Source organism: Astatotilapia calliptera, chromosome 7 (genome assembly GCF_900246225.1).
Source record: "Astatotilapia calliptera chromosome 7, fAstCal1.2, whole genome shotgun sequence".
Taxonomy (NCBI): Eukaryota; Metazoa; Chordata; class Actinopteri; order Cichliformes; family Cichlidae; genus Astatotilapia; species Astatotilapia calliptera.
In genome coordinates, this window is record NC_039308.1 from 16,887,969 (window position 1) to 16,898,915 (window position 10,947).

At 41.7% G+C, this 10,947-nt stretch overlaps 2 protein-coding genes across 3 annotated transcripts; one reads left to right on the forward strand and one right to left on the reverse strand.

Annotated features, from left to right (window-relative positions):
* Positions 1-396: 396 nt before the first annotated feature.
* phyhd1 (phytanoyl-CoA dioxygenase domain containing 1) lies at positions 397-5,138 on the forward strand. Of its 2 annotated transcripts, XM_026173416.1 has the most exons (12): positions 397-629; positions 1,524-1,682; positions 1,782-1,787; positions 1,938-2,013; positions 2,103-2,150; positions 2,240-2,295; positions 2,380-2,442; positions 2,527-2,548; positions 3,403-3,531; positions 3,662-3,778; positions 4,172-4,298; positions 4,656-5,138. In XM_026173416.1, exons 1-12 carry the CDS (start codon positions 597-599, stop codon positions 4,699-4,701), a joined length of 882 nt encoding a protein of 293 aa, XP_026029201.1. In that variant the 5' UTR covers positions 397-596; the 3' UTR covers positions 4,702-5,138. The 2 variants fall into 2 exon arrangements, with proteins under 2 accessions (XP_026029201.1, XP_026029202.1); XM_026173417.1 differs by lacking the exon at positions 1,782-1,787.
* A 1,080-nt stretch (positions 5,139-6,218) lies between these two features.
* Positions 6,219-10,850, reverse strand: dolk (dolichol kinase). The gene is made up of 2 exons (XM_026173418.1): positions 10,718-10,850; positions 6,219-10,070 (listed from the first exon to the last, which is right to left on the reverse strand). Exon 2 carries the CDS (start codon positions 9,938-9,940, stop codon positions 8,369-8,371), a length of 1,572 nt encoding a protein of 523 aa, XP_026029203.1. The 5' UTR covers positions 9,941-10,070; positions 10,718-10,850; the 3' UTR covers positions 6,219-8,368.
* Between the last annotated feature and the right edge of the window lie 97 nt (positions 10,851-10,947).

Genomic DNA, 10,947 nt, shown 5'->3' on the forward strand with positions numbered 1-10,947 from the left:
CTTTCAGTTTTCCTGTAATCTGAGCTCAAAGATGAGGACATTAAAAGTATAGTTGAGTAAATTGGGTAAATTTTATTGTTAATTTTCTCTGAATCATACAGTAATTTGGGCTGTGGATCACAGGGGTGAAAGTGGAGATTAACCAAAACTGGGAGTGGATTGTGAAGTAAAATAGTGTCAGGACAGAAAACACTGCGTTTCTAAGCCAGTCGGCACCTATACCGTAATATGCGTAAGAGTAGTGCAACAACATTTTAGGTGCGGCTGGCGGGGCGGCTAGCTTGACTGCGACTTCGTAAGTGAGGGCTCACTTGACCGCAGTCATTTGAGGGACGCATTTCGAGCAGCCTTTGAATTGGGACAGCCTTCGGCGCGTCGCTGTGACGTAATCGGCCTTAAAATGTGGCCTCTGAGGCTGCAAACCCTGAATTGGGATACAGCCAAAGGTCCAGAAATCCTATTACGGTCTCTGTATGATAACACTTTAATTTAAGTAGACACGTCACGTGGTCGGATACGAACAGGCTGTGCTTCAACCAGGGGGAGAGACGCAGGCGCATCGGTCCCGTGCAGTGGATTTCTCTCAGCGGAACGCCATGGATTTTATGACAGATCAGGATGTGCAGAGGGTGAGGATTACTTTCCCATACCGATGAAAATGACATGGAAGTGCAGTTTACAGTTAAATTACCAATGCTCAGTTAAATAATTAGCAATTTGATCACTGTTTGCTTCGAATAGAAAACAGTTTTACTTTTGCGATGTCGATTGTGCATCAGAAGCCTCTTCCGTATTATATATGGTAATAAGATTGTATTTTGTCGCTGTATTCAAATGAAATGTACATTTCACATGCACAACACCCTGCAGCCACAAGTGGTCTACTGGCGTCAGTAAACGCCCCCTGTTTCAGCTAGGAAAACACCATATGTGCCCTCAGGAGTAAATTCCCCATTTTCCAACACTTACTCTGTTCTTGTAAGCTACAGAAAAGCAGGAACTAACCCAGGCCATGCTGTAGTCTTGTAATCTTGCCGTAGTTTGCAAGCTTATAAGATAATATTTATAAAATATATATGTACTTAAACTATCCGATGGCAACTATTTTTCAACACATTCTCTCCGGTTGGGTTAAATCCTACGCAGCAGAAAACAGAACAATGCTGCAGGGCGGACAACAATTAAAACATGTTTTTTTTCCTCTTGTTGGATTATGATGCAGCTGTCATCCTTAAGAAATCAGTAACACAAGACACTCATTAGCCAAGAATAAAAAAAACAAAACTCAAATATTTTATGCAGCTGTTTTAATGTAATTATGCAATTTTAAACTGGGAACCGGCCTTAATATGTAGAATGTGTTTCACGTCTCATGGCTGTGAATTAAACTCTGGGTGTGACTTCAGTTTGAAATGTGAAAGAGACCTTTGTGTGAAAAGCAGGCATGAAAGGTCGAAAGGACGAGCCTCGGTGCTTCAGTTATTGCTCCTTCTGTCTGTAAACGGCTCAAATTTCCTTGACAGTACCAGGAGGATGGATACGTGGTTCTGGACGGGCTGCTGACCTCCCAGGAGTGTGATGAACTGAGGCAGAGGATGGCAGAGATTGTGGAGCGGATGGATGTCCCCGAACACTGCCGCACCACCTTCTCCACCTACCATGATGAGCAGCTAAAAACACAGGTGACCCAATGACCAACGCTGCACAGGATCTTTAACACTGTCAGCTTTCCTTTGAACAATGTTTCTTTCACATGCTTCCAATGACATCACCACTTGCAGATGCAGGTAAGGCAGCTGAGTGCGCACCCTCCTGTAGTCTTTCTACAAAATTAGCTTCACATTTACAGTTATTTGCCTCGACCTCTTTGACCCTGCAAGCAGACTCTTATGTCAACAGTGTAGTCAGTGTCGGTGTCTTTCCCCTCTGACCTGCAGGGAAATGCTGACTATTTCATCACAAGTGGAGATAGGATCCGATTCTTCTTTGAGAAAGGGGTTTTTGATGACAAAGGTGAGTTCCAGTGAAATTCTTTCTACACTGTCTTTCATTTCTCATGCTGTGAAACTCCAAAATGAGATGATGCTTTTCTCACCTTGCAGGGGAGTTTATTGTACCCAAGCAGCGGTCACTAAATAAAGTTGGACATGGTGAGCTTTTGGGGTTTTCCAACAACACATAGCCTATAAACTGTTGCATAAAAATCTCCTAACTGCTAGGTATTTTTTTTTTCTTTTAGCACTGCATGCCTATGAGCCGTTGTACGAAAAGGTTACACATTCGCCCAAAGTCCAGGTGAGCTAACAGGTTGACGGAGTGAAAGAATGATTTACTGAGTCACAGAATAACTAACTGTCCAATGAAATGTCATTCTCCTAGGGCATAGCTAAAAAGCTGGGCCTAGTGAGTCCTGTGATTCTCCAAAGTATGTTCATATTTAAGGTAAATGGCCTTATACTGTTAGACAGTGCTACATAATGACTTATTAAAACGTAAAGACTGAAATAAGAACCTTATCTTTTACAGCAACCAGGCATCGGTGGGGAAGGTAAGAAAATTCAGCAGAATATTTTTGTCAGTAATGAGTACACATTCCCGATCACATTTTTTAACCAAAGATCCCTTCTTATCCTTATTTCTGTCTCATATTAAAGACACTCAAATTTGGTATAAAAACACGAAAGTAAAAGCAAAAAAACTGACATAAAAACCTTGTAAATAATGGAACATTTACGCCGTGGCCACATTATTAGGAATACCGGTAAAATCTGTTTTGCCATGAATTCCACCTTTTGTGAAACTTACATCTTTTTGCCTTTTGTTGATGGTAGTTTATGTTAACGGGGTGCCAAAATACTGCCATGACATTTCATTCTACTGAAAGTGAGGCATGAAAGCGACTAGCCTAAACACAGGTTAGCATTATTCTAAATCCCATCAATATTTGTTTTGTAATGAAGCTGAATTTAAGTCGCAGTTGGAACCTTGTTAAAGTTTAAAAGGTTCAGTGTTTTCCAGATGCTGTATAATATGACCTATATTTCGGGAGGCCATCCCATGACTGAAAATGTTTAATTTAGAAATTTATCCCTAAACGATGACAGAGCATCCACCATGTCTGCCACTTCTTTCTGTCCAGTTTCCTCAAATTCTTTAAGGACACACTGCACACTTTTGGCTGATAGCTGATTGGGAATTCCAGTGTCACTGACAAAATACGGTTTTATGGAAAGGAAATTAGAGATTTATTTTATGTCAGGCTTCTATTAACAAAGTAAATACGGTTCATCTGGTTAGTTAGATGCAAAACCTATAACAAAACCTTCAGTTTAGAGGTGGTTGTCTGTATACATTCATATAATTTTAAATTATATCCATAGCGGATTCTCATGTGTTTCTTAGTGACTCCACACCAAGATGCTACATTTCTGTACACGGAGCCCCTGGGCAGAGTTATGGGGGTGTGGATTGCCCTGGAAGATGCTACTATTAACAATGGCTGTCTGTGGTTTATCCCAGGATCACACAACAGTAAGTATCTACCAGAATGTCTGTATAGTGTATATGTTATCCAGCTACTGCTCTGCCACATATTTCTGAAATAGTTTTTAAGGTTTATTTATTGCATGTTATAATTTAATATTTTCTCTTTTTGCCCCAGGCGGTATCACTAGACGTATGGTGCGTACTCCAAAGGGCACCTTTCCCCTGACCGACTTTATCGGTAGAGAGCAGACATACGATGACGAGAAGTTTGTTGCCGCACCAGTGAAAAAAGGTCATTAGCATAAATCTAAATTTAGTCGGTGATTGATGGATGCATTTTTGAATTTTGTGACATTTTGCAACTGAAATTGTAAAAAAAAATGTTGTTGCTTATAAAGAAACTTTTGACCGTCGACAGCTCAGGACAGTTCACCTTAGATTAAATGCCATGAGTTTTTTTCTTTTTCTGCACTGTTATAATAATAATAATAATAATAATGGATTGGATTTATATAGTGCTTTTCAAGGCACCCAAAGCGCTTTACAATGCCACTATTCATTCACTCTCACATTCACACACTGGTGGAGGCAGCTACAGTTGTAGCCACAGCTGCCCTGGGGCAGACTGACAGAAGCGAGGCTGCCATATCGCGCCATCGGCCCTTAAATAAATTCCCTTGTTCAGGTGGTGTCATCCTGATCCACGGACAGGTGGTGCATCGAAGTGCTGAAAACACCTCTGAAGAGTCTCGTCATGTCTACACCTTCCACATCATGGAAGCCCAGCAGACCCGCTGGAGCCCTGACAACTGGTGAGACTTTATCCGTGTGGGCTGGCCTTGTGACATTTCTTTTATTTGACTACATATTTCTGGCAAGTGATTGTCTCAGTTAACATGTAGTAAAATAGAGATGTTCCTCATTAATTTGTTTAATGTCAGTTTTGTGTTGATGCACACGTCAAGTAGACTTCAAATAAGCACAGATTTGTTTAGAACAACCCTTGTGTGTGTTCATACAACATATCTAGATTTGTATATGTCAGCATTTAGTTTTGTATGGAAAATCAGTGTTCTCTCATTAATGCAAACTTTATGAAACAAGATGCTCCAAAGAAATTTCCCAAGCCTGACCTGTCCATCTTATTTCCATCTCTTTGGTCCTGTAAGGTTGCAGCCCACTGAAGACCTCCCTTTCCCACCTCTCTACACTTGAAGGATTCTTTGGCATCCGGTGCTGCTCCCAAAGAATAACCAGCATCTATGATATTATCATCAAGGAAAAAAAATCAGATAATACTGTTTCATTAACTTCCCAAAGAATGGCTGTGCTTGCAATATTCTTCTGATAAGGGTAAAAGGATCTTATTACACAAGAAAACTATAGGCTGAATCCTGAGCTCAGCCTATTGTTCCTGTATCGATTGTAGCCAAGTGTTATTCATGACCCATGATAGCAAAGACATAGAAAAAATAGACATGTATAAATAAGATATACTACCAGTCAAAAGTTTGGACACACCTTCTGATTTAATGGTTTGTCTTTATTTTTATGGCTGTTTATGGCATTGCAACTGTGAATGAACACACATGGAATTATGTAGTTAACAAAAAAAAAGTGAAATACCTCAAAACATGTTTTATATTTTACATTCTTCAACATAGCCACCCTTTGCTTTGATTGCTGCTTTGCACACTCTTGGCAGTCTCTCAATGAGCTTCATGAGGTTATCACCTGAAATAGTTTGTGTCCAAACTTTTGACTGGTAATGTAAATCCATCCATTTCTCTAAACTTGAACAATTTGGAGTCACTGGGCTACTGAGAGGTGGCTACACCCTGGACAGGTTCACAGTCTATTGCGGTCTATTCACACCTATGGTCAATTTAGAACCACCAGTTAACCTAACTTACATGTTTTTGGAGTGTGGGAAGAAGCCGGATTACCTGGAAATCACTCACATAGGCATAGGGAGAATAGACAAACTCCACAGAGGTGGTCCCCAACCCCAATCACAAACCCTGTGCTGTGCTGTGCTGTCTGCAAAACATTTTTGTTAATATCTTAAACTTCCAGAATAGTTCTTCTGGGGGACATTCAAAATGAATGTTTTGATATGCTTTGCCACTCAATACAATTCTGTTTATAAAGCACTAAATCAGTTTTCTATTTATATAAAATATAGATTATATTTTAGGGTAAAGAACCTACAATAATGAAGAGAAAATCCCAACAATCTGATGACTCCCTATGAGTGAGTACTTGGCAACAGTGTGAAGGAAAAACTCCCTCTTAACAGGAAGAAAGCTTCAGAATTACCAGGAGCAGGGAGGGAATACCATGTGCCACGACCTTTAGGAAGTGATGAGGGAAGGAAGACCCAGTTGAGCATTTCTTTGAAATGGTGTACATCTGGGAAAGAGGCTTTGAGATGCATTTTTTTCCTTGGTCATGTCAAAAGTGACACATGCTCATCACGTGTATAGTAACCATATATTTAAAGGAAGTCCAGGCCATGGATTAGCTGCTGTGTTCTCTGCAGGTTTCAGGCTGTTAACAGCAGCAGGTTTGCAGTTGAAAGACTACACCTAAACTTTCTTGCATGCCTCAAGAAAACAGCTCAACACCAGACTGATTTTGCAGCATGCAGCATTATAATTATGTTAACACTTGAAACCATGTTTTAATAACATTGTAATAAGTCTGTTAACTCCATATTTAACCAGCTTTCCTTCCTGGCTTTAAATAGACTTTATTGATATTGCACTTTTTCAGTCAAAACACTTAAAGCACACACACATTCATAGGATTTTTTTTTTTTTTTTTTAATTACATACTGTACAACGCGTTTTCGATCAGTCTCACACGCTGCTGATTTACCTGCAGCAGTGTTGCTTTCATCCGATATACTGTGTTTGAAATTTTTGCATTTTTGTGCCGATTTGATCGTCCTTAGGAAAATATACTGTTCTTCCGCCAGTATTCCAGTTTGACAAATTCAGTCTGTGCATCTGCTTAGCCAGTCTGCTTATGTCAAGTTATCACAAAAAAAAAAAAAAAAACCGCAAGCTTGGCCAATCTCTGGTTCCTTACTAACCAGCATTTAGACTAATAATTTTTTCTAACTTAATTATAAATTTGCTGGAAAAGTGTTTTAAATTGTGGCTGAAATTTTTTTTTTTTTTTAAATAAACATTTTTTTTGATCAAGTCTCCATGGAGATTTCACTGTGCAACTGACATTTCCACCCACCTTTATTAAGCATTTCTTCATCAGCATTGTCAACAGCTTTATTCTTGTGCAAGATCTTTTTAAATGATTTGTGCCCAAATAAGACAATGAATTCCTCCATTTATAGACAACAGTGAGCATCTCTGCTTTCAAGTATGTTCATTTTAAGACCCAACTTAAAATGAAAAAGACAAAGCTTTATGTACGTGTAATTATTAAGCGCAGCATTCAAACTCCTCGTGTTAGTGTCACAAATCAAAGTGAAAAAGCGAAGGGATAATCTTTGTGTTGTTAAAATACAGTCGCTCACATAGGTCCTACATCTCAATCTTCAAAAAACAAAACAAAAACAACAACAACCCCCCCCCCCAAAAAAACCCCAAAACAAGCTTTGTTTGTTCTCAGATGTTCTGAAACATGCAATACTAAATTTTTCTTTCAGAATGTAAGAATGTTGGAAAAAGAAACACACCAGCAGGATCATCAGAACATTAAAAACAAACAAACAAAAACAAACATACAAAAAAGAAACACTTTTTACAGATGAACTGAAAACAGCTCCATTTCCTTTTCTGCAAATGACGAGATCAAACCCAATAGAAATTATAGTATATTGCTATAAAGCACATAAAACAATAATTTAGAAGTAACTCTTGCTGTAAAAGTTGCCAAAACGTAAAGGCCTGTGTGCATGGGTGTGGCCCAAAAGCATATCTACAATGTCCAAAAAACCCCCAAAACACTAAAGGCTCAGTATTACAAGGAAATGTAGATATTTAAGGGGTGTAGGGTCCCATTAAACCACAAACCGGTAAGCAAAGTTGATTTATCTGACAAAAATATATGCGGTAGGACAACCGGCATACACATTACAGTACTGCATTATCACATCAGTCTCATGCAGGAGCATAGTGTGTTTCTACCATATATAAGTATAAATCAGCCCTTTAAATAAGAGTTGAAATGGGCTGCCATGCTAGCGTCTACAGCTTCTATTATGGTAGGTTGTGTGTGATAGAAAATAGACTTCTTAAGGCAAGTATTTTCAGAAGAAACTTCTTCATATTGCCATCAGGGAGGCAAACATAATAATAAAGACGTGAGAAAGTTGATTAAAAGACATATCAATAATTTAAAGTTAACTTATGTTCTTCGAAAGGCAATACAAGGCATGTATCTGTTTACGAAATAAAAACGACAGGACATTTTGAGTGTTTCTTGCTGATTATAAAAAAAAAAAAAAAAAAAAAAGGATTTCTATTTAAGAAACACTTTTTTTCCCCCTCCACACTCTGCTAAACTGAGTCTCCCGTTGCATAATTTAGGAGCTGTTGGTGTCGGTGGCAGAGAAAACATACGCCACCTCTGTCGCAAGGCTCAGACTTGATCTAAAATGTTCCACTGGTCATTGGAAAGGATACTGAAAATGATCTAAAGACAACAGACTGTCATGCCAACACTGTCGCATGTAAAGGTTTGTCGATACCCTGGTCGGTTAATCTGACTGCTTTCAATCGCATTGTGCTGGTCAAAAATAACTACCGATCATCTCCACAGACTACGAAAGACAGCTTTTTTTTTGTCCCAAGTTCACCACCAGAAATGGCTGAGAAACAGGCAGTGGATCTGCTTGTTTGTATGATCGGTCCATTCAAAGCAACAGGAGGATGAAGAGGTAGAGTGGAAGCAGCAGGTTGTCTATTTGGGAGGTGTAGGCTTCCAGCATGGCCACCAGAGTGATGGAGCCAACAATCCATGAGTAGGTGGTGTTCAGATTGATGCTGCTGTCAAAGATGAGAAACATGGCCACGGCGATGATCTGGGCGAACACAGATGTCGCAGTCCCCTCTAAGGTTTTCTTGGTGCCGGGCCAATGGATCTCCCCCATGGTACTGCCAAACACAGAGGCCACAGTGTCTCCAACTCCCACCGCGAGCACACCTGCGTAGGGCACCAGGCCACCCGCCCCTGGAAGTAGTCCCTTAGGGGCACAGGGTCCAGGAAACAGCCAAATGGGCAAAGACATGCCCAGTAGCAGGTAAATGTGGGTGAGGATGAGAGGCCCAGAGTCCCGCTCGTCCAGGAACAGAGTGAGCAACTGCCTGAGCAGCTGACCAAAAGGCCTGATTCGAAAGTAACGCACATACTCCAGGAACAAGAAAACCGCCAGGCAACCCACAGATGCCACATGGAGCAGCTGCCTGTCATAGATCAACCCTGGAATGTAGGTGGCCACTACAATCAGATGGAAGTACTTCCTGACGATGGTCGACGCCTGGTGCTTCTTGGAACCCGACTGGCGCTGATAGTTCTGATGTAGCACAACGCAACTTGCCACGACAGACAGAAACACCCAGTACACCAGCAGGCAGAGTCTCCTGTCATTCAACGTGATGAAGTCCAACAACCACATGAGGGGGTGGCGACCGATGAACAAAGACAGCCAGGGCATCAAGATCCCCAGACCCAGAACGGCTGTCATCATGTGAAAGAAGAGCGATGACCCCCAGCTCTCAGACTCCATGAAACAAAAGAGCAGGGCAAAGAAAACGCCCAGCAGCAGCGAGCCCACCACTAACACCGGGAGGAAATAGTTCACCGGGTCACCTTTGACCTCCGCCAGGTTCAGGGAGCGCTTGATTAGCTGGTTCACGATGAAGCTGATCCCACCGACAATGAGGAGTGCCTCTCCGGGCGTGAAGCAGCGTGGCAGCAGATAAAGCACAATCAGGCTGAGATAGACAAAGATCAGCAGCACCTCCAAGACCTCTATGACCTCAGACACCGTCAGGGTCTGCTTTGTGGTGTAGAGAATTGCGCTGCCGGCCATCCCTGCAATTACACAAGTGTTGGTGGGAACAGGTCTTGTGATTCCCAGTGCAATCAGGGAGAGGAACAGGGCTAGCATCATGCCTGTGATGGTGACCACCATGGAGAAGCGCTCAAAGTAGACATTCCCTGAGGCAGAGCACTTTTCTCTCAGTACCAGGCCCAACAAAGGCATCACCATAGAGGCCGGAACAATGCCGCTGTTCGCTGAAGGGCGAAACTGGAACACAGCACCCCCAGACCTGAGCAGACGGTCCCATTTATGCTGCACATAGAAAGCCTGTATCACCAGGGCTATGCTGCACCAGGAGTGCTGGTTCCAGACCGCCATGTGGACACATAGTACCACTGCCAAAACTACAGTGGACTCCACGTGCACCGGGTTGATTTGCATGGCTGCAGGGTGGGCGCTCACAAAGAGGGAGGAGGGTTGATCTGAACAGATGGTGTGCAGCAATGAAGGCCTTCTTCTGTCACTTCCTCTCTCTCACAGGCTTCATCATTTGGAAGGTAACTTTCCTTTGCTATGGATGTCCGAGGAAAAAGGGGAAAAAGTGTTAGCATTTAAGAGAAAAAAAAAATACAGATCACAACAAACAGAAGAATGTGAAAAAATTAGATTCAAATGCTACTGTACTGAATGCTGAGTCTTTTCTTCGTTATTCTAACTCTGAACCTTGATCATGCTTTATCTGCTTCCTGCCATGAACTATGACCACACTGAAAATTCACCCCGTCAGTGAGAAATTCACACAGCTCAGATAGCACGAGTAAAAGGCCACACATGAAACACATGTTCTTTCCACATCAGCTGCAACCTTTTGTTCCTGTGGGGGTCGGAGTTTGAGCTGTCTGTGTAGTGTGAGTTCTGTTTCAGCTATGGAGGCAATGCTTAACAAATGGTTATGAAAGCTGAAGGATACATTAGGGAAAGAAAATCAAAACAATAAAACTCCAGTTTGTTTCATTCATTCATACAGCCCAATGGGGCCAGATAATTCTCCCTACACCGAGGAACGCGTCTCTCTGGCAGCCGAGGATGCTTTAACCTCTGACGGCATCAAGCTAACGGCAGACTAACAAGCTCACTGTACAGAGCTAGCAAAACGCCAGCAGTAACTACTGGCAGCACTGACGCACAATACAGGCTGACAAAGACAAGCGTACATACCATACAAGCGCTGCGTTGTCTGAGCGGACGTGTGCAGTGAATCGCTATGAATCGGTGCCGTCCTTTCTGGACAGATTTGTTTCCTTTGTCAGCTGTCGGTCCTCTCACACCCAGTAGGAGGGGGCCATCTTTGACAGCCGGGTCACGTGGTACACTAAAAAAGTATCTCTTAAAGTCGTTACTTTTAAAGATTGTTTTAAATTTACTTTTTAATCTTAAAATTTGTGAAA

Excerpts from the sequence above, each read along its gene's own strand:
- phyhd1 (XM_026173416.1), top strand. The coding sequence starts at position 597 with ATGGATTTTATGACAGATCAGGATGTGCAGAGG. Across the intron at positions 630-1,523 it reads CAGATCAGGATGTGCAGAGG|TACCAGGAGGATGGATACGT; the intron begins GTGAGGATTACT and ends TTTCCTTGACAG. Across the intron at positions 2,549-3,402 it reads ACCAGGCATCGGTGGGGAAG|TGACTCCACACCAAGATGCT; the intron begins GTAAGAAAATTC and ends TGTGTTTCTTAG.
- dolk (XM_026173418.1), bottom strand. The coding sequence starts at position 9,940 with ATGCAAATCAACCCGGTGCACGTGGAGTCCACTGTAGTTTTGGCAGTG.